A 23,363-nucleotide genomic window follows, 5' to 3' on the forward strand; every position below is an offset into this window, starting at 1 on the left:
ATCAGGGTCAGGCTGGGTCAGCAACAAGACAATCTACAATGCAGGAACTCAGGATACAGGTAAGACCATACGGCAACTAAGCACAGTCCTGACCTGTTTTAAACACAGCGCCCTGCGCCCTGATTGGTGCCAGGCTCGTGTCCGCGATCGCGCATGCACGAGCGCCGCTGCAATCGAGGGTGCCATTATCCCAATGCTTGCACGCTAGTGCGGCCAGGCACACCGCGCATGCGCAGACTCGTGCAAGATCGCGGCCGGCTCTGAGGTCCCTGACAGATGGGTAATAAATCTGTAAATTGATGTCCCTATATAAGTAGCTGTAATCATCTAGGAGTCTGTTCATAAAACAATTGCACAGCAATACACCCGGTGAATGTGCCTGTCATTCCCTCTGTGTGAATGGGATGGGGGGAGTAGGCTCTGTGCTGGGCGGGGTGAATGGTTTCCATGGATATAAAATGGAGAATACCACATTTGGCAATAAGATGGTTCTAATTTCTATGATACTTAGCGCCATCTAAAGGCCAGAAAAGTATGGCATTTATTTATTGAGTTTGCAAAATCATCCTTGGCCCTAGGTGGATGCTGCACCCATCCCCCGCCGGGTCCAAGTGTGAGAACTCAGCGATCACGTGATTGCTGACCATGAGTTCTCACAGCCGTTCTGAGCAGAGAGCGATGACTGTCAGTCACCGCTCTCTGCCCTGCCCCCCCCCACACTCACTGGGCTGTGGAGGGGGAGGGGGAGGGTGCGGCTGGTCCAGACTCTGATGTCAGGATCTTTCCCCAGACTGGACCGGCTGAGTGACGTCAGCTGACAGCGGGCTTCACCTGAAAACGGGTCAAAGGAGATCAGAATGAACTGAACTCCTCTGATCCACAGGAGAAGTACAGACAAAAGAGCTTTGCCTGAACTTCTCCTTCAAAGAATATGTTCCTCCAACATGTCCTATTCCTGATCTGTGCCGGCTGTCCCATGTCCTGGTATGAAGACGTCTCCTCTTCTCTCTGTATTGCTTCCTTTTGTGTGAGATCCCCGGTGATCGTGCCAGTCCCTCTGTATTCCTATTAAAACTGACCACACTAGGCATGAAAGCTCAGTGTGGTCAGTGCTCTAGCTGTGCTGGGAGCTCAGCCTGCTCTCCTCCAATCATCAGACTTGTCCTGACATCCCCCTCCCTGCACAGCCATTCACTGGGAAGACCAGTGAACTGAAGACAAGTGATCGCATGAATAGTAGTAAGGAGAATGTCACTTCCTGATATCATTGCTTACTACTAGTGAAATCTGTGAATGATCACCGAGGTCACATGGTACAGGGCTATTCCCAACAGACTTGTACCATGTGACAAGCTGTGACCAATCACAGCTCTCACAGTATTTCTCAATGGCTGCAGGAATGCAGCCAGAGAGAAGGAGAAATTATTGCTTTTACAGCCTTTATGTGTGTAAAAAAAACCCATAAATAATAATATAAAAATGTAATTTAAAAAAAAAAAAATCATAATTTTTGGTTATAAACTAATTTGGGTTTTTTTTTTTTACTAAAAAGATATCTGAATACATTTTGGCCGATTTATGAAGAAAGATTATTTATTTGCAACATTTTATAAGATAAAATTTTTGGACATTTTCATTTATATAGCAAAAATATAAAGCTTCCAGCGGTGAATAAATACCACCAAAATAAAGTTTTATCGGTCTCAGAGTGCGGGAGTGTGACCTCAGAGTGCGGGAGTGTGACCTCAGGGTGAGGGAGTGTGACCTCAGGGTGCGGGAGTGTGACCTCAGAGTGAGGGAGTGTGACCTCAGGGTGAGGGAGTGTGACCTCAGGGTGAGGGAGTGTGACCTCAGGGTGAGGGAGTGTGACCTCAGGGTGAGGGAGTGTGACCTCAGAGTGCGGGAGTGTGGCCTCAGGGTGCGGGAGTGTGACCTCAGAGTGCGGGAGTGTGACCTCAGAATGCGGGAGTGTGGCCTCAGGGTGCGGGAGTGTGGCCTCAGGGTGCGGGAGTGTGACCTCAGGGTGCGGGAGTGTGACCTCAGGGTGCGGGAGTGTGACCTCAGGGATTAGTATGGAGCCCTGTCTGATGAAGGAAACCAAGGGCTCTATTTATAGAACATTCATTGGACCAATGAGACAATCATTCCTCCAGCTGTGACAACATCCGGCCATATGTTAAGTAACACAGGGATTTCCTATGATCGCTCCATCTAGTGGCCACAATGAGGTGATTTTTCTGAAATATCCCCATCAGTAAAACTAGCCCAATATGATATTATGGCCACTAGATGGAGCCAATGATCATAAGAAATAAAATAGGGCCAAAACTCCTCCCAGCTGGAGAATGCTGGTCACATCCGTTCAACATTGTTCTCCATAGACCTCCAAGTGTTTGTGAAATCTCCCACCACAAAATGTACTCAGCCAACCACAGGGCAGGACTGTATTCTTCTCCTGCCATCAATGGCCAACCCGGTCCCACACTTTATCCATGTCTTGGGGGACCTCTGATCTCCTTATCAACTGTTTCTTCCATGATGAAGATCAGCCATGGAGTATACCTGAGCTGTATATCAGGGTGTGCTTCTTCCCCACATGAGAGCTGGGATGTCCAGCAACATTCATCTAGGAGACATTTCCCGCACTCAAGGCACTAATACACCTCCAGGGTTGTGTGGGACCCCTGATGTAAAGGAAGGCAGGACTTCAGAGAGGAACATTTCCCTCGCTCAGAACAGAAAAGTGACTTCTTCTCCTGTGTGCAATCTCTGATGTGTGTAAAGATAGGACTTCTGTGAAAAACATTTCCCGCACTCAGGACAGGAAAACGGCTTCTCCCCTGTATGAGTTCTCTGATGTGTGTGAAGACTGGACTTCTGTGAAAAACATTTCCCGCACTCAGGACAAGAATACGGCTTCTCCCCCGTGTGAGATCTCTGATGTGTGTGAAGAGTGGACTTCTCTGAAAAACGTTTACCGCACTCAGGACAAAAATACGGCTTCTCCCCCGTGTGAGATCTCTGATGTGCGTGAAGACTGGACTTCTCTGAAAAACATTTCCCGCACTCAGGACAAGAATATGGCTTCTCCCCTGTGTGAGATCTCTGATGTTTGTGAAGATGGGACTTTTGTGAAAAACATTTCCCGCACTCAGAACAAGAATACGGCTTCTCCCCCGTGTGAGATCTCTGATGTGTATGAAGACTGGACTTCTCTGAAAAACATTTTCCGCACTCAGGACAAGAATATGGCTTTTCTCCTGTGTGAGATCTCTGATGTTTGTGAAGATGAGACGTCTGTGAAAAACATTTCCCGCACTCAAGACAAGAATACGGCTTCTCCCCCGTGTGAGATCTCTGATGTTTGTGAAGACTGGACTTCTGTGATAAACATTTCCCACACTCAGGACAAGAATACGGCTTCTCCTCTGTGTGAGATCTCTGATGTCTGGAAAGATGGGACTTCACCGAAAAACATTTCTCACATTCAGTACAGGAAAATGGCTTCTCCCCCGTGTGAGTTCTCTGATGTGTATAAAGATGGGACCTCTCTGAAAAACATTTCCCACACTCAGAACAGGAATATGGCTTCTCCCACATGTGAGATTTTTGGTGTCTGTAAAGATAGGACTTCTGTGAAAAACATTTCCCGCACTCAGGACAGGAATATGGCTTCACCCCTGAGTGAGTCCTTTGATGTCTGACAAGTTCTGATCTTTGTACAAAACATTTCCCACACTCAGGACAGGAATATGATTTCTCCACCGTGTGAGATCTCTGATGTCTGTAAACATTGTACTTCACTGAAAAACATTTCCCGCACTCAGGACAGGAATACGGCTTCTCCCCTGTGTGCGATCTTATATGCATATTAAGACAGGATTCAAGATGGAAACCCTTCCCGCACTCAGTACAGGAGAAGCTCTTCCCTGTTGGAAGGCCTGCCTGGTCCCGCACAGTCTGAGGTTCCTCAGGATACGAGGAATCCGATGGTCCATCTACACTGGGTGGTGCCGGATGGACATTGGAGGAAGCTGGGTTTTCTCCTGGACTATACTGTGTGATGTCCTCATCTTCTACTTTCCAGTTTGGAGACAAAGTGAGACAATCCTCGGAGGTTTTCCTCATCTCCCGGCCATGGACTAAAATACAAAGACAAAGAGGATTACTAGACAGGAGCTGATTGGTTCCCCCAAACCAGGACTCCACCCACATCAGGCAGCTTGGGCTCTGAGGAGCTTACAATTCCATCCATGCTAAGACTTCTAGTTTTCCGTGTCCCTGACACCAGCACCCCCTCATTCCCCTGTCACCTACAGTCTGCCCCCCTGCTGAGGGAACATCCTGCTTTTCTGAAGTCGGCTCCCTGATATGATAATCCACAGACCCCTTCCCTGCCCCCTCATGTATGTCTTCCTGGGCTCCATGTCGGACAGGGACAAAGGCCACGTTCCCTGGGCAGGTCCGGAGACATGGGGGACGGGGCCCATTGCCATGGTAATCCAATGCGAAGTCTTGGGTTACCATGGCAACAGCAATGCACCCAGCTCTGTACTTAAGAGAGAGCAGAGCACCCACCCCCCCTTGTTCTCTTGGTTGTTCTCCCCCCCAAATGTCAGGACGGTACAAATCCCCCCAAATGTCAGGAGAGTACAAATCTGCCCAAATGTCAGGAGAGTACAAATCCCCCCAAATGTCAGGACGGTACAAATCCCCCAAATGTAAGAACGGTACAAATCCCCCCAAATGTCAGAACAGTAGAGATCCCCCAAATGTCCCCTTTTTGGAAAGTAGACATTCCAAGGTTTTTAGTAAGAAGCATGATGAGTTTTTGAAGCTGTAATTTTTTCCCACAATTCTTTGGATCCTGAAGAAAGTAAATAAATATTTGTTTTCACAAAATTGTCATATTAACAAGTTATTTCTCACACCTGGCATAGGCACACTTGCAACTACACCCCAAAACACATTCTGCTACTCCTCCTGAGTATGGCGATACCACATGTGTGAGACAGCTTAGCCGTATAGAGAGGCCCAACATCCAAGGAGCACCTTCAGGCATTATCCACTTTCAGACCCGGCCTTTTTCCGATACTTTTTGTTTACATGTAAAAGTCAGTATTTGTATAAATTACTTAGAACCCCCAAACATTACATTTTTTTAGCAGAGGTCCTAGAGAATAAAATGGTGGGTTTTGCACATTTAAGAGATACCAAACGTGCCACGCTTTAAGATTGTACACACATATGTATTTGTGCAAAACTACAGTAATTAGAAATCTCCATAGGGACACTTTATAAGGCTTTACAGGTTACCAGATCAGAGTTACGGAGGAGCTCCGCTGATAGAATTATTGTTCTTGTTGTGACGTTCACAGCAATACGTCACACGTGTGGTGCGATCTCTGTTTACGTATACATATGAGACAACACATGTGTTCACCTTTGCTTGCTAGCATGGGGAGAGGGGGGACAGGGGGCTTTACATTTGTAAATTTTTTTTCACTGTTTCTTTAATTTTCTTTTTATTACTTTACTGTGACTAAGAATGTAAACAACTTGTGACATCACTAATACGGTGACATGGAGATCTGGGGTCTATTGCACCCCACATGTCTCCTCTGCCCTAAGAGCATCTGTTTACACCACCACTTGTACACTGTGACAGATGTTGGTGGGACACTGGTACACTGACAGATGTTTATGTGCATTGTGGAAAGGGACAGACATCGGTGTGCACTGTGGACAGGGACAGATGTTGATGTGCACTGTGGACAGGGACAGATGTTGATGTGCACTGTGGACAGGGACAGACGTTGGTGTGCACTGTGGACAGGGACAGACGTTGGTGTGCACTGTGGACAGGGACAGATGTTGGTGTGCACTGTGGACAGGGACAGATGTTGGTGTGCACTGTGGACAGGGACAGATGTTGATGTGCACTGTAGACAGGGACAGATGTTGGTGTGCAGTGGAGAGGGACAGACGTTGGTGTGCAGTGGAGAGGGACAGACGTTGGTGTGCACTGTGGACAGGGACAGACGTTGATGTGCACTGTGGACAGGGACAGACGTTGATGTGCACTGTGAACAGGGACAGATGTTGATGTGCACTGTGGACAGGGACAGATATTGGTGTGCGCTGCGGACAGGGACAGATGTTGGTGTGCACTGCGGACAGGGACAGATGTTGGTGTGCACTGCGGACAGGGACAGATATTGGTGTGCACTGTGGACAGGGACAGATGTTGGTGTGCACTGTGGTCAGGGACAGACGTTGGTGTGCACTGTGGTCAGGGACAGACGTTGGTGTGCACTGTGGTCAGGGACAGACGTTGGTGTGCACTGTGGTCAGGGACAGATGGTGCTTGGTGTACTCTGTGTGATCTGTGTATTTGAACAATAAAATCCTCACCTACACAGAGATCAGCTGTCACAGGCTGCCCATCCCCCCTCCCCCCACCTGCACTGAGATCCTACTTAGCTCAATGGGAAAAACTGCTACAGAGACACGTGTCTGTTTATATATATTTATTTATTTATTTATTGAGTTTATATAGCGCCAAAGGGTTTGCTCAGCGCTTTACAATAGAGGGGGGACAATACATGAAACAGAACAGTAACATCAAACAGCACACGAGGGGTTAGAGGGCCCTACTCTTTCGAGCGTACAATCTAGGAGGGAGGGGGTAGAGGCACAGGAGGAAACGGCTGTGGGGGATGGAGTGGTAGGAGGAGGGAAGGGCAGCGGCTGTTAGGTGAGGGTGGGGTAGGCTTCCCTGAAGAGGTGGGTTTTCAGGGAGCGCCTGAAGGTGAGGAGGGAAGGTGACAGTCTGATGGATTGGGGTAGTGAGTTCCAGAGGATGGGGGAGGACCTGGAGAAGTCTTGCAGTCGTGCGTGGGAGGAGGAGACCAGGGAGCAAGATAGAAGGAGGTCCTGTGAAGAGAGAAGGGTACGGGTAGGGTGGTACCTGGGAATCAGGTCGGTGAGGTAGTTAGGGGCAGTGTTGTGAATGGCCTTATAGGTCAGGGTGAGCAATTTAAATTTAATGCGTTGGGCAATGGGGAGCCAGTGGAGGGAGAGGCAGAGGGGGGTGGCAGAGGTGGAGCGGCTGGTGAGGTGGATGAGTCTGGCCGCTGAGTTCAGGATGGTCTGAAGCGGGGAGAGCCTGCACTGGGGTAGGCCGGTGAGGAGGGAGTTGCAGTAGTCCAGGCGTGAGATAATCAGGGAGTGTACTAGTAGTTTAGTGGTGTCTGGGGTAAGGAAGGAGCGTATCTTGGCGATATTGCGGAGGTGGAGTCTGCATGTGTTTGTGAGAGATTTGATATGAGGTTGAAAGGAAAGGTTTGAGTCCAGAATGACGCCAAGGACCCTGGCTTGCTGGGCGGGATTGATGGTGGTGTTGTTGGTAGTGATGGAAAGGATGGGGGGGGGGCGCGGGCTGGGGGGAAGATGAGAAGCTCGGTTTTGGAGAGGTTGAGTTTGAGGAAATGGAGCGACATCCAGTCAGAGATGTCGTTTAGGAGGTGAGTGATGCGGGCGGAGAATGTGGGGGTGAGGTGAGGGGTGGATAGGTAGATTTGAGTATCATCGGCATAGAGGTGGTAATTGAAGCCGTGGGAGTGTATGAGTTTGCCAAGGGAGGAGGTGTAGATGGAGAAGAGAAGGGGTCCAAGGACAGAGCCCTGGGGGACCCCAACAGAGAGGGGGAGTGAGGAGGAGGTGGCACCGTTGTAGGAAACGCTGAAGGAGCGTTGGGATAGATAGGACGAGAACCAGGAGAGAGTGGTGTCTCTGATGCCAAGGGAGAGTAGTTTATTAAGGAGGAGGGGGTGGTCGACTGTGTCAAAGGCCGCGGAGAGGTCTAGGAGGAGGAGGACAGAGTAGTCGCCTTTGGCTTTGGCGGTTAGTAGATCGTTGGTGATTTTGAGGAGGGCAGTTTCGGTGGAGTGTAGGGGACGGAAGCCGGACTGTAGTGGGTCAAGGAGGTTGCTGTCAGTCAGGTGGGCGCTTAGGCGATCGAAGACCAAGCGCTCAAGGAGCTTGGAAGTGAGTGGCAGCAGGGAAATTGGTCTGAGGTTGTTGAGGTCAGTGGGGTCCAGGGAGGGCTTTTTGAGTATGGGGGTGATGTGCGCATGTTTTAGGGGGGAGGGGAAGACGCCAGTAGAGAGGGAGAGATTAAAGATGTGGGTAAGGGAGCGGATGAGGGAAGAGGGGGGTGACCGGAGGAGTTGAGAGGGGATAGGGTCCAGGGGGCAGGTAGTGAGGCGGGCTTCTGAGAAGACTCTGCTGACTTCCTCAGTGGTAGTAGGGCTGAAGGAGTGCAGTGATGGGGGGGTTACGGTAGGCAGGGCCTTGGGTGTGGTGGGGGGCAGTGCCGTTGCGAGGTCAGAGGAGGGGAGAGATGAGGGGGTGATGGAAGGGGGGAGGCTAGATGGGGAGGTAGATTGCAAGTTCACTATGTCCTTGCGGATTGCGTCAATCTTGTTGTGGAGATGAGTGGCAATTTCGTGGGCGGTGAGTGAGGTACTAAGTGGAGGAGGGGGGGGAGAGAGCAGGGAGTTGAAGGTGGAGAAGAGTCGGCGAGGGCAGGTGGAGAGGGTGTTAATCAGGTTAACAAAGTAGGCCTGCTTGGCCTACTTCTCAAAGTAGGCCTGCTTGGCCATATTCTCTGATGGCTGTGATTGGACACAGCGATCATGTGATAGGGAGGGCCAATCAGTGAGCCAATATCCCGACCTCTGATGTGCTATCTTTGAGGGACACAGCCATCTCAGAATCGTGTTACTGGGTGGACTCGGGGCCTCGTGCAGCACCCGTTCTGAGGGACATACTGGTCTGTCCACTCAGAACAAGGAAGCTCCCGCCTAGCCATTTATGTACATTGGCCGGGTTGGAGGAGGTTAAGGGTCCAAAGTTGGAGGATGTTATCACATTATTATCACCATATAAAAGTCTGTGCTCCAATCACATCATCCGATATAAAATGTCCAGCAGGTAGGAAATGGGGGGAACAAAAGAGAATCCATATTATGTGTATATATAGCAGTGGGGGGAGGGGGGAGAGCAGAAGTCAGGACTACAAAATGTATACATAGAGTATATAGTGCCGGGGTCAGGATTATGTAATGTACAACATAGAGTATATAGTGCAGGGGTCAGGAGTATGTAATGTACAATAAAAATTATACAGTGTAAGGGTCAGGACTCATAATATTGGTATTCAGTAATCAGTGGAAGCTTAAATGTTTACTGTAGACAAGTTGCAGAGATCCCACACCGCTGCCTCCCATCTCCTGAGACTGCACTCAGTGACTTGGGTCTGAGACACTACAGACATATTCCTCCACCCGGCACAGCCAGCAGACCACAGAGCAAGGAACCCTGGGAGAAATGTTCTGTCAGACATCTTACTAGACCCAGGCATGGGGACAAAGATACAAGACTCATACCCCAGGCACCTAGGTCTAGTAATATCTATAGTGAAAATGAACATTTTGCCTCCAGCTGAACCCCAGAACCTCCATAAATCCAGTCTAGATACATAAATTGTGTCTGCAGCACAGAGAAGGAAGATTATCCGAGAGAAATCCAGGAATACAGGACGGGGAACACAGCTCAGGAAAGTGACCAGGGGATTACAGGCTGATATCACCCAGTCCCCGCCCTACTCTGGACCAATCAGTGAGCAGTATGGGTGGAGGAATGGATTTAGTGTTCATGACCCACCTGTGCTGATCTCTGTAGGAGTGTCCTCCTCTATAAATGTCCCCGTTATTCCATCCTCCTCCATAGACTGCTGATCATCCCTCACATACGCCTCTTCTTCTTCTGCTTTCACCTCAAATTCTATATCGATTGGATCTCCACTCTAAATCAAGGAAAGGAGAGAAAATATCATCTGTAAAATATAAGATCACATAAAATATCCACACATTGTCTCTATGAATCCATGTTCTAGATGCTCCGTCCGACCAACCTTGCAACACTGAGGGATGGTGTGACCTTCCTGTGTGGAATCCCGGGAATACAGAGGACGGGGACATCTCTCTGGTGGGTTCCTGTAGCTGGATGACTCCACCATGGTGTCCTGGTACAGATCTTTGTGTTCTTTTAGAAGCTCTGACTTCTCCATCCCCCCATCCTCATCTTCCTCCTCTTTTATCTCTTCTTTAACCTCAGCTTTAGGATCTCTCAGGTTTCCACTCTGAATATATAATAAAAATGCCATCAATGGTAACAATGCAGATAATGTACAGATCCTAATGATACTATCAGTGATTGTTCCTCATCTACCTGATGATGGTGAGGGATGGTGTGACCTTCCTGTGTGGAATCCCGGGAATACAGAGGACGGGGACATCTCTCTGGTGGGTTCCCATGACTGGATCCATCTGTAGGAAACACACACACTGACTGAATCCATTGTTTCTATGTGTTTATCAGATGATGGGGGATCTAGGTGGATCCTCCGTACTGCTCTCTCCTTTACAATAAAGTCTCCTCTTACCCGGTGATGTGAGGGGCGGCTGATTGTCCATCATGACGTCCTTGTAGAGATCCTTGTGTCCTTCTAAATACTCCCACTCCTCCATGGAGAAATAGACAGTGACACCCTGACACCTTATAGGAACCTGACACACACAATGATACAGTCACCATCCAGACACATCCCTTGTCTGTTACTGGAGAATGTCCCAGAATTCCCGGCACCGCTCACCTCTCCTGTCAGCAGCTCAGTGATCTCTCTGGTGACTTCTAGAATCTTCTTCTTCTTTCTCTCTTCTATCAGGGAGGGAGGTGGAGGCAATGTGATGTCATATGATCTCCAGACTTCACAGGAGGAAAACTCTACATCTGAACACAAATAGTCACATCAAATGATATTCCCAGAATCCTCCTCACCTCTCCATTCAGGTCTCCATTTATTATAGCCCCACTTCAGGCTGAGGTATAATTCCCCCCCACAGGACCCCCACACTACGCAGGGTATAGGCTTGTTGCAGCATTCTGATGTCATTACATACAACGCAGGACCAACAGTCCCACTTTACATGTGAGGATACCAAGGGGCCCCACATCCTAAGAGCATCAGAAAAAAGCCAGATGGAGGGACATTGGGAGGAGGAGCTGTAAGGTCAGTGTGATGTCATAGGATTCTCTGACTCTGGATGGAGGGACATTGGGGGGAGGAGCTGTGAGGTCAGTGTGATGTCATAGGATTCTCTGACTCCGGATTGGGGACATTGGGAGGAGGAGCTGTGAGGTCAGTGTGATGTCATAGGATTCTCTGACTCTGGATGGAGGGACATTGGGAGGAGGAGCTGTGAGGTCAGTGTGATGTCATAGGATTCTCTGACTCTGGATGGAGGGACATTGAGAGGAGGAGCTGTGAGATCAGTGTGATGTCATAGGATCCTCTGACTCTGGATGGAGGGACATTGGGAGGAGAAACTGTGAGGTCAGTGTGATGTCATAGGACATATAGACTCTGGATGGAGGGATATTTGGATGGGGAGATTGGAGGGGTCCTCTATATTAGGCTCCCATGCAATCCAAATCATTGTTCCTGGGTGTGTCCTAAATTTCCTAAACTGAAGAGTGACCTTTGACGAGGACAAGAAATAGCAAAAAGGAGCCGAGAGACAAATGAGAATATTGCTCAGCCAATGGGAGATGATCTCAGCATGACTTCCATCATGAAGGAGATGAGGGGGAGGGGAGGAAGTCACTGAAGGTGACCATAGATCCATGGAAATTCAGCTGGTTCAGCAGGGATCGCTCACATTTCCATCCATGTGTGGCCACTGCCGGATAAAAGACACTCCCCCAGTGGCTGCAGCCAATAGCATCAGTGCTGATCTGTGTATTCTGAGAGCGGAGGAGTCCCCCCATTGTCAGAATACAAGAGTACAGCGGGGAGGATTCCCCCCTCCACCTCCAATGTGTGGATGGGGGAATCACTTCAGTTTTTATGGTCATCCCGCTGGCTGAACGATAAAACTGAACCATGTAGGCCAGCTTTGGGAGCAAATATATTATCATCAACTCCTCCCCCTGAAGGGGTTAATCTGTGTATTACCTCCTTTGCCGCCAGATCCAGGAATGTGGACTCTCTACTTCCTCATTCATGGAACTTCCTGTCTGTACCTGACATCACTTCCTATCTTCCATAGAGACTTCCTGTCTGGGTAGAAGTGAGATCCCCACCTTGTGGAGCTCAGAGGAACTGCAGCCCCGAGAAGCGTCTGGTAGTGTGACCCCGGCCTTGTGCTGGGTGTGTATGGACTGTAGATCCTTATAGAGGGGTCACCTCCACTCCCACCAAGGGGGACAGAAATATATGACTGCTCGGGGGAGGGATTTTGGCTCCTTTGATTTTGCAGTAACATTGATTGCAGATTTAGTCCTGTAGAACATCTGGTATATGGATACAAAGCCCCCCAGCCCGGAGTAAAGGCTGGAGAGTGATTGAAGTAGATGCAAAGTGGAAGCGGTGGACTTGCAGAGAACACTATACCGAGCACACAATATTGTCTGTCTCCGTGGATTTGCACAGGATTTGAGATGATTTCCTATAGCAGCAAATCTGATGAGATGAATGAAGTGGGTGTAAAGTGGAAGCAGTGGATGTGCAGGGAGCAGCATCTTGAGCACAAAGCACTTTATGTTGTGGATGGATTTGCACACGGTTCAGTTTCCTTCATTTATTGATAAACCCCATAAGACCAATGAAGTGGGTGTAAAGTGGAAGCAGTGGATGTGCAGAGAATAGGATTTGGAGCCCCGAGCTCTTTATCTCTGAATGTCTCCACATATTTGTAGTGTATTTGTGATGATTTCTGTGCACACACAATAGGACAGCGCTGTGACACATAATGCTCTTCTAGATGACAGGGAATCCTTCCCTTTGTTACAGCAGCAGTCCGCTAGAAGGTTTTTGTAGGTTTGGAGTTGTTACACATAGCGCGGGTTTTATCCATTTATAGTGATGACATCATTGCCCAAATCTGGGGGTCACCAGCCATTTCCACCCTTTACTCTGGGCTGGGGTTATTATTAGACAAACATTTGTATATTGTGTCCTCACTGCTTCCCTTACCCCTCTATGGCACCCACCACCTCCTCCTATTACTCCACTCTCCCACTGACCCAAACACCTCCACTAGTAGTTTCTCACACTCCTGCACATCCCGCTCCCATGCCACCTTCCTCACCCTTCTCCTCCTCCTAACCGCGGGGGACATCTCCCCAAATCCTGGCCCTCCATCACATCCCTCACCCACACAACACCCTCCCGCCTCCACGTCCTGCCGCAACCCCCGCAACTTAGTATCTGTCCCCCTGCTCCCTAAAATCTCTCCCCCCGTTTTCATGTGCACTCCTGAACGCCCGATCTGTGTGCAACAAGCTTACCGCCATCCACGACCTCTTTGTTTCCCGCTCCCTCAACCTCCTAGCGATCACGGAAACCTGGATCCAGCCCACTGACTCTACCTCCCCTGCTGCACTCTCCTACGGAGGTCTCACCTGGACCCACTCACCCAGGCCCAACGGTCGTAAAGGTGGTGGGGTTGGCCTGCTCCTGTCACCGCAGAGCACCTTCCGAGTCCTCCCAAATACCCCCTCCCTATCCTTCGAGGCCCACTGCGTCCGACAATTCTCACCAACCCCCCTGAAGATTGCTGTGATATACCGGCCTCCTGGATCCATATCCCTCTTCCTGGATGACTTCTCCTCCTGGCTACCCTTCTTCCTCTCCTCTGAGCTAACCACCATCATCCTTGGGGATTTCAACATCCCTGTCAACCTTGACAACCCGGCCACATCCCATCTCCTCCACTTAATCTCCTCCTTTGCACTTGCACAGTGCATACAATCCACCACCCACTCCAACGGTAATATTCTTGATTTTGTCTTCTCCAACCGCTGCGCTCCCCACAACCTCACTAACACCCCCTTCCCTCTCTCTGACCACAACCTGATCACCTTCTCTATCTCCTCATCCTCCAACACCTACCCCTCCAAATGTCACACTACTACCAGCCGTAACCTCCGCAACCTTAACCCTGCCCCCCTCCACTCTGCAGATGATCAACTCCATGACAGCATCCTCCCCCTGTCCTACCCCGACTTGGCTATGACTGCCTACAACAACGCGCTGTCAACAGCCCTTGACTCACTAGCGCCTTTAACCACACGCAACATCAGACCCCGACCGCTCCAGCCCTGGCAGACTGATCACACCAAAACCCTCAAACGACACAGTCGTGCCCGGGAGCGACTATGGCGCAAAACCAAATCCCAACAAGCCTTCACCCGCTACAAATCTGCCTTCCGCACCTACACCTCCTCCCTCCACGCAGCCAAACAAGCCTACTTCCTGACCCTCATCAAGGCCCTCTCCTCCAATCCTCGCCGACTCTTCTCCACCTTCAACTCTCTACTCTCTCCACCCCCACCTCCACCCAGCACCTCACTCACCGCCCTTGAGATTGCCAATCACTTCAAAAACAAGATTGACACAATTCGCAAGGACATTGCCGCAACTCACACGCCCTCTCAACCCGTCCCCTCTCACACAGCTACCCCCTCATCCCCCCTCTCCCTCGACATAACCCGCAGGGACTTCATCGCTGCTCAAACTCCCTCCAACCCCCTTCTTCCTCACTCAACTACTCCCTCATCACCCCTCTCCCACGGCCCCACCACTGCTCTGACCTCCACTTCCACCCCGCCCTACATTCCTCATATTGAAGCCCCCCAACACTCCGCACCTTTGACCTTACCACCATCAAGGAAGTCTCCAAGATCCTCTCTGATGCCCGCCTCACCACCTGCCCCCTTGACCCTACCCTTTACAACTCCTACGACCTCCCTCCCCCTCCATCCTACGCTCCCTCAGCCACATCTTTAATCTCTCCCTCTCCTCCTACACTTTCCCCTCCCCTCTGAAACATGCACACATCACCCCCATACATAAAAAGCCCTCCCTGGACCCCAATGACCCGAACAACCTCAGACTCATCTCCCTGCTCCCATTTACATCTAAACTCCTCAAGCGCCTAGTCTACACCCGCCTATGCTCTCACCTCAACGACAAAAACCTCCTCGATCCCCTACAGTCCGGCTTCCATCCCCTACACTCTACCGAAACCGCCTTACTCAAACTCTCCAACAACCTGCTAACCGCCAAAGCTAATGGCCACTATTCAGTGCTCCTACTCCTTGACCTCTCTGCGGCCTTTGACACAGTCGACCACCCCCTCCTCCTCAAAAAACTACACTCCCTCGGCCTCAGAGATTCTGCTCTCTCCTGGCTCTCATCCTACCTGTCACAACGCTCTTTCAGCGTTACCTATAATGCTACCACCTCCCCTCACTCCCCCTCTCTGTTGGGGTCCCTCAAGGCTCTGTCCTCGGGCCCCTTCTCTTCTCCATCTACACCTCCTCCCTTGGCCAACTCATACACTCTCACGGCTTCAACTACCACCTCTATGCCGACGACACACAAATCTATCTTTGAACCCCCCACCTCACCCCCTCGGTCTCTGCCCGAATCACACACCTACTGAGCGACATATCAGACTTGATGTCGCTCCACTTCCTTAAACTTAACCTCTCCAAAACCGAGCTCCTTGTCTTCCCCTCAGCCCGGACACCACCCCCCATTGACTTCTCCATCACATCCAACAATGCCACCATAAAACCCGCCCCGCAGGCCAGAGTACTGGGTGTCATTCTGGACTCCAACCTATCCTTCCAGCCCCAAGTCCAATCTTTAACAAACTCGTGCAGACTCCACCTCCGCAACATCGCCAAAATCCTCACGTTCCTAACCCCAGAAACCACTAAACAGCTCATCCACTCCCTCATCATATCACGACTCGACTACTGCAACTCCCTCCTCACTGGCCTGCCTCGCCGCTATCTATCCCCGCTTCAGTCCATCCTGAATACGGCTGCCAGACTCATTCACCTTTCCAACCGCTCCATCTCCGCCACCCCCCCTGCCAATCCCTCCACTGGCTTCCGATTGCGCAATGGATCAAATTCAAAATCCTAACACTGACGTACAAAGCTGTCCACCATACTGCCCCGAACTACATCACTGACCTAATATCCAAGTACCGCCCAACACGCACACTCCGCTCCTCACAAGACCTCCTTCTCTCTAGTTCCCTGGTCTCCTCCTCCCATGCCCACCTCCAGGACTTCTCCAGGGTGTCACCCATCCTCTGGAACTCCCTGCCCCAACCCATCAGATTATCACCTACTCTCCTCTCTTTTAGGCGCACCCTGAAAACCCATCTCTTCAGGGAAGCCTACCCCACCCCCTGCTAACTTGCCGACCTCCTCCACTCTTCCTACCCCTCCATCCCCCACAGCTATCTCCTCCTGTGCCACCATCCCCTCCCTCCTAGATTGTAAGCTCAAAAGAGCAGGGCCCTTGATCCCCTCATGTTTTGCATTGTATTGGTATTGTTCTGTCACATGTTCTGTCCCCCTTTGTAATGTACAGCGCTGAGCAAACTATTGGCGCTTTATAAATACTGTATAATAATAATAATAATAATTTATATAGTGCCAACAGTTTCCTCGGTGCTGTACAATATAAGGGGGACGGTACAATTACAACACATTTCAGTACAGAAGGAATAGGAGGGCCCGGCTCGTACAGTTCTTAGGTGGAGGTGGGGTAGGCTTCCCTGAAGAAGTGAGTTTTCAAAGATCGCCTAAAGGCAGACAGGGTGGAGGCTGACCTAACATACTGCAGTAGGGAGTTCCAGAGGACAGGAGAGGCTCTGGATAAGTCCTGGAGGTGAGTGTAGGAGGAGGAGACGAGGGAGCTAGAGAGCAAGATGTCTTGGGAGGAGCGGAGCCAGCGATATCTCTGGATGAGGTTGGTGATGTAGCTAGGGGCAGTGTTGTAGATAGCTTGGTGTGCTGTGCTTAGTATTTTGAATTGTATACATTGGGTTAGTGGAAGCCAATGAGGGGATTGGCAGAGAGGGGTGGAGGACACTGAATGGAGGCCAATGAAGGGATTGGCAGAGAGGGGTGGAGGACACTTAATGGAGGCAAGTGGAGGGAATTGCAGGGAGGGGTGGAGGACACTGAATGGAGGCCAAAGAAGGGATTGGCAGAGAGGGGTGGAGGACACTGAATGGAGACCAGTGAAGGGATTGGCAGAGAGGGGTGGAGGACACTGAATGGAGGCCAGTGAATGGATTGGCAGAGAGGGGTGGAGGACTCTGAATGGAGACAAGTGAAGGGATTGGCAGAGAGGGGTGGAGGACTCTGAATGGAGGCCAGTGAAGGGATTGGCAGAGAGAGGTGGAGGACACTGAATAGAGGCCAGTGGAGGGATTGGCAGAGAGGGGTGGAGGACACTGAATGGAGGCAAGTGGAGGGATTGACATAGAGGGGTGGAGGACACTGAATGGAGACAAGTGAAGGGATTGGCAGAGAGGGGTGGAGGACTCTGAATGGAGGCCAGTGAAGGGATTGGCAGAGAGAGGTGGAGGACACTGAATGGAGGCCAGTGGAGGGATTGGCAGAGAGGGGTGGAGGACACTGAATGGAGGCAAGTGGAGGGATTGACAGAGAGGGGTGGAGGACACTGAATGGAGGCAAGTGGAGGGATTGACAGAGAGGGGTGGAGGACACTGAATAGAGGCAAGTGTAGAGATTTGCAGAGAGGGGTGGAGAACACTGAATGGAGCCCAGTGGAGAGATTTGCAGAGAGGGGCGGAGAACACTGAATGGAGGCCATTGGAGGGATTGGCAGAGAGGGGTGGAGGACACTGAATAGAGGCAAGTGGAGGGATTGGCAGAGAGGGGTGGAGGATACTGAATAGAGACCAGTGAAGGGATTGTCAGAGAGGGGTGGAGGACACTTAATGGAGGCAAGTGGAGGGATTTGCAGAGAGGGGTGGAGGACACTGAATGGAGGCCAGTGGAGGGATTGGCAGAGAGGGGGGGAGGACACTTAATGGAGGCAAGTGGAGGGATTTGCAGAGAGGGGTGGAGGACACTGAATGGAGGCCAGTGGAGGGATTGGCAGAGAGGGGTGGAGGACACTTAAGGGAGGCAAGTGGAGGGATTTGCAGAGAGGGGTGGAGGACTAGTATGAGTCTAGCAGCAATCGCTGATCAGTTGGTAAGGTGTAAGAGTCTAGCAGCAGTCACTGATCGGTCGGTAAGGTGTATGAGTCTAGCGGCAGTCACTGATCGGTCGGTAAGGTGTATGAGTCTAGCAGCAGTCACTGATCGGTTGGTAAGGTGTATGAGTCTAGCAGCAGTCGCTGATTTGATGGTAAGGTGTATGAGTCTAGCAGGAGTCGCTGATCGGTTGGTAAGGTGTATGAGTCTAGCAGCAGCATTCATAATAGACTGAAGGGGGGATAGCCTGTGTAATGGTAGACCAGTGAGGAGGGAGTTGCAGTAATCGAGGCGGGATATAACCAAGGCGTGGATAAGTTGTTTTGTGGTGTCATTGGTCAGGATGGGGTGGATTTTGGAAATGTTCCGGAGGTTGATCGGTTAGTAAGGCGTATGTGTCTAGCAGCAATCGCTGATTGGTTGGTAAGGTGTATGAGTCTAGCAGCAGTCGCTGATCGGATGGTAAGGTGTATGAGTCTAGCGGCAGTCGTTACTCAGTTGATAAGGTGTATGAGTCTAGCAGCAGTAGCTGATCGGTCCGTAAGGTGTATGAGTCTAGCGGCAGTCGCTGATTGGTTGGTAAGGTGTATGAGTCTATCAGCAGTCGCTGATCGGTTGGTAAGGTGTATGAGTCTAGCAGGAGTCGCTGATCGGTTGGTAAGGTGTATGAGTCTAGCAGCAGCATTTATAATAGACTGAAAGGGGATAGCCTGTGTAATGGTAGACCAGTGAGGAGGGAGTTGCAGTAATCGAGGCGGGATATAACCAAGGCATGGATAAGTTGTTTTGTGGTGTCATTGGTCAGGGTGGGGTGGATTTTGGAAATGTTCCGGAGGTTGATCGGTTGGTAAGGCGTATGTGTCTAGCAGCAATCGCTGATCGGTTGGTAAGGTGTATGAGTCTAGCAGCAGTTGCTGATTGGATGGTAAGGTGTATGAGTCTAGCAGCAGTCGCTGATTGGTTGGTACTGTGTATGAGTCTAGCGGCAGTCTCTGATCGGTCGGTAAGGTGGATGATTCTAGCAGGAGTCCCTGATCGGTTGGTAAAGTGTATGAGTCTAGCAGCAGTCACTGATAGATTGGTAAGGTGTATGAGTCTAGCAGCAGTCGCTGATTGGATGGTGAGGTGTATGAGTCTAGCAGCAGACGCTGATCGGTTGGTACGGTGTATGAGTCTAGCGGCAGTCATTGATCGGTTGGTAAGGTGTATGAGTGCAGCGGCAGTCGCTGTTCGGTTACTAAGGTGAATGAGTCTAGCGGCAGTCGCTGATCGGTTGGTAAGGTGTATGAGTCTAGCAGCAGTCGCTGATCGGTAGGTAAGGCGTATGAGTCTAGCAGCAGTTGCTGATAGGTTGGTAAGGTGTATGAGTCTAACAGCAGTCGCTGATCGGTTGGTAAGGAGTATGAGTCTAGCGGCAGTCCCTGATCGGTTGGTAAGGTGGATTAGTCTAGCAGCAGTCGCTGATCGGTTGGTAAGGTGTATGAGTCTAGCGGCAGTACTGATCGGTTGCTAAGGTATATGAGTCTAGCAGCAGTTGCTGATCGGTTGGTAAGGTGTACGAGTCTAGTGACAGTCACTGATCGGTTAGTAAGGTGAATGAGTCTAGCGGCAGTCGCTGATCGGTTGGTAAGGCGTATGAGTCTAGCAGCAGTCGCTGATTGGTTGGTAAGGTGTATGAGTCTAGCAGCAGTCGCTGATCGGTTGGTAAGGTGTACGAGTCTAGCAGCAGTCACTGACTGGTTGGTAAGGTGTACGTGTCTAGCAGCAGTCGCTGATTGGTTGGTAAGGCGTATGAGTCTAGCAGCAGTCGCTGATTGGATGGTAAGGTGTATGAGTCTAGCAGCAGTCGCTGATTGGATGGTAAGGTGTATGAGTCTAGCAGCAGTCGCTGATCGGTTGGTAAGGTGTATGAATCTAGCAGCAGCATTCATAATAGACTGAAGGGGGATAGCCTGTGTACCGGTAGACCAGTGAGGAGGGAGTTGCAGTAATCGAGGCGGGATATAACCAAGGCGTGGATAAGTTGTTTTGTGGTGTCATTGGTCAGGATGAGGCAGATTTTGGAAATGTTCCGGAGGTTGAGGCGTCAGTATTTAGCCAGTGAGTGGATGTGGGGCCCAAAGGAGAGGTCATAGTCTAGGATTACACCTAGCACCCTGGCATGAGGGGAAGGACTAATGGTTGTGCTGTTGATCTTGATGGTAAAGTCATGAGTGGGGATTGGAAAGATTGAGTCTAAGGTAGTGATGTGACATCCATGCTGATATGTCGCTCAGTAGATTTGTGATACGTGAGGAGATTGAGGGGGTGAGCTGGGGAGTGGAGAGATAGATCTGGGTGTCATCAGCATAGAGGTGGTATTGGAAGCCACGGGAGGTTATCAGTTAGCCCAGGGAGGAGGTATAGAGAGAGAAAAGGAGGGTCCCAAGGACAGAACCTTGGGGTACCCCAATGGAAAGAGGAAGAGGAGCGGAGGAGGGGGAGTTTTATGTGACACTGAAAGTGCCCTGCAGGAGTAAATTGGATCGTGCTTTGCTGGGTTTTTTTGCCTTCCTCTAGATCAACTGTGGGTATAGAATTATGCAATCTTCTGATACATTCTCAACATTCCTTCTTGATCTTAGATCCTTCTCCATAGCTTTAGGATGCTCAGGCAATATCATACTCAAACGGCTCCAAGTACAAGGCCCTCCAGTAATATTGCCTGGAATATATGAATATGTGGGATTTCCACAAGAAAACAACCATCCTAAAGGTAGTGTGACATGCTTACTGTGGTGGAACCGTTCCGCCTGGGCTTCCTTGTGCGGAGCGATGCATCTCAGCCATCCCCTTGTCCTGCAAGTCTTCCAGTGCTCTGCCAAGGCAGGTATTAGAGCTCAAAGACAATCCCTCCCCAATATCCCAGACCACGAGTCAGAACTTCGTGTAGGATGAAAATGACTCAATCTTTATTAAACACAGCTCAGTATATACAACTTCACCCCCACCAGACAGCCTGGCACCGGGTTTTCCCCACCCACAACAAACCCTACAACCCAACAATACAGTATGAACTCTATTAGAAGTGAAAGACTACAAGGTCACATTTCCCTAAACAGTGTAGAATGTCTGTCTACATACCAGCTGCTAAATATATACAGCTTTACCAAGGGGAAAAAACTGAAACAGAAAGGACAAAATGTTATCACAAAGGGACGGTTCGTCACAAGGCTCCCCCGTTGTGTAACACCCACCAGACCCGGTGAGACCTTCAAACAGGTCTGCTTGGGGCTGGTCGGTTAAAAGGGTTACTTCTCCAACTTGGCTTGCCAGGGCAACCCATCCACATTGGCGTTTTGCTTCCCCGGTCGGTACTGTATTGTAAAGTTATAGGGTTGGAGGGCCAAGCTCCACCACAGCAGATGACCATTGTCCCCGGAGACCCAGTTTAGCCATACCAGGGGGTTGTGATCGGTGAGTATGGTAAAGGAGCACCCATACAGGTAGGGCTGCAATTTATTGAGGGCCCATACCAAGGCAAGACACTCTTTCTCCACAGCAGCATAGGCCACTTCCCGGGGTAACAACTTTCTACTTAGGTAGGCCAATGGATGGTCGTTCCCATCATCTCCGATTTAGCTCAGAACAGTGCCCAATCCAAAGGTGGAGGCATCTGTGTAAACACAAAACCGTTTGGAAGGGTAAGGAGCAGCCAAATTGGGAGCATGGATCAGGTCATGTTTGAGCTCTTGGAAAGCTGTTTCACACTCTGGGGACCACACAACCTGTCGGGGCAGATTCTTCCGGGTCAGATCCGTTAGGGGTTTAGCAATGGCACTGTAGTTGGGGATGAATTTACGGTAGTACCCCGCAGTGCCTAGGAAGGCAAGGACCTGGGTCTTGGTTTGGGGGTGGGCCAATTTGCTACCGCTTCCACATTTGCCGCTGCTGGTAGTTGCTTCCCACATCCTACCCGATGTCCTAGATATTGAACCTCAGACACCCCAACATGGCAACTGTCAGGTCAGATGGTCAGTCCTGCTTGCCTAATGCAATCAAGCACTTCCCTGAGGTGTCGGAGGTGATCCTCCCAACTATCACTGTAGATAGCTATATCATCTAGATAGGCACAGAAGTCCTGCAGCCCATCCAGCAGCTTATCTACCATTCTCTGAAAGGTAGCCGGGGCGTTCTTCATCCCAAACGGCATGACCCTGGACTGGTACAAGCCGAACGGGGTGATAAATGCCGACTTTGGTACCACATCCGCATCCAGCGGAATCTGCCAGTACCCCCTGCAGAGATCGATAGTGGTAAGAAAATTACCTCTGGTCATCCGGTCCAGCAGCTCGTCTATCCGGAGCATGGGGTATCGGTCACGGTCCGGTCATTGAGCCTGCGGTAGTCCACACAGAACTGGAAGGTTCCATCCTTCTTGGGTACCAGGACTACTGGGGAGGCCCTTCAGGGAGGCCTGACCCTGCATGTCTACCCGGAGGGCAGTTGTGGTGGTGTAACTGGGCAGATGAGAACAGCCCTCGGTGCTCTTGGAGCAGTTGGCAGGCCTGTTCCTGTGCCTTGGGAGGCAGCCATGTGCTGATATCTACATCCCCTACACTCAGCTGGGACTGTCCATCCCCCGGAAGCCCCAGCAGAAGAAGCGTTTCTGAGTCATCGGTAGCCGGAGCGCAAATAACAGCTACATTGTCCTGTCGTTCAATGAACGGTTTCAGCATATTCACATGGAAGGTTTGCCAGATCCTTCCATCCGAACAGCGAGCTACAATGTACGTGGTATCACAGATGTGCTCCACCAATTGGTACGGGCCCTGCCAGGCAGCCTGTAATTTGTCATGCCTGACTGGTTTCAAGGCCAACACTTTCTGTCCTAAGTGAAACGTTCAGTCTTGGGCAGATTGGTCGTACCACCGTTTCTGTCAGCTCTGGGCGGCCTCAAGGTTGTCTCGTACTAGGGTCATCAACCGTTGTAGCCTTTCCCTGACCTCCAGCACATAGGCCACCACCGAGGTCCCCTCCTTGGCCACTGTTCGCATAGGAGATCCAGGGGTCCCCAAACCCTCCGGAAGTACAGCAGCTCAAAGGGAGAGAACCCAGTGGACTCCTGAAGTACCTCTCGGTGGGCAAACAGGAGGTGGGGAAGATGCCACTCCCAGTCCTTATGGGACATGGTAAACGTTCGGAGGAGCTGTTTCAGCG

At 50.5% G+C, this 23,363-nt stretch overlaps 1 protein-coding gene across 1 annotated transcript in view; it reads right to left on the bottom strand.

Annotated features, from left to right (window-relative positions):
• Positions 1 to 1,622: 1,622 nt before the first annotated feature.
• Positions 1,623 to 23,363, bottom strand: part of LOC149460736 (uncharacterized) — a 69,868-nt gene continuing 48,127 nt past the window's right edge. The window contains exon 4 of the mRNA XM_089679325.1: positions 1,623 to 3,547. Coding sequence (XP_089535451.1) covers positions 2,731 to 3,547 — 817 coding nt within the window. The 3' untranslated portion in view covers positions 1,623 to 2,730. The remainder of the gene's footprint in view (positions 3,548 to 23,363) is intronic.

The sequence above is a fragment of the Staurois parvus genome, unplaced genomic scaffold, assembly GCF_062004578.1.
Source record: "Staurois parvus isolate SC_StPar_1 unplaced genomic scaffold, SC_StPar_1.0 ptg000221l, whole genome shotgun sequence".
NCBI classification, from domain to species: Eukaryota; Metazoa; Chordata; class Amphibia; order Anura; family Ranidae; genus Staurois; species Staurois parvus.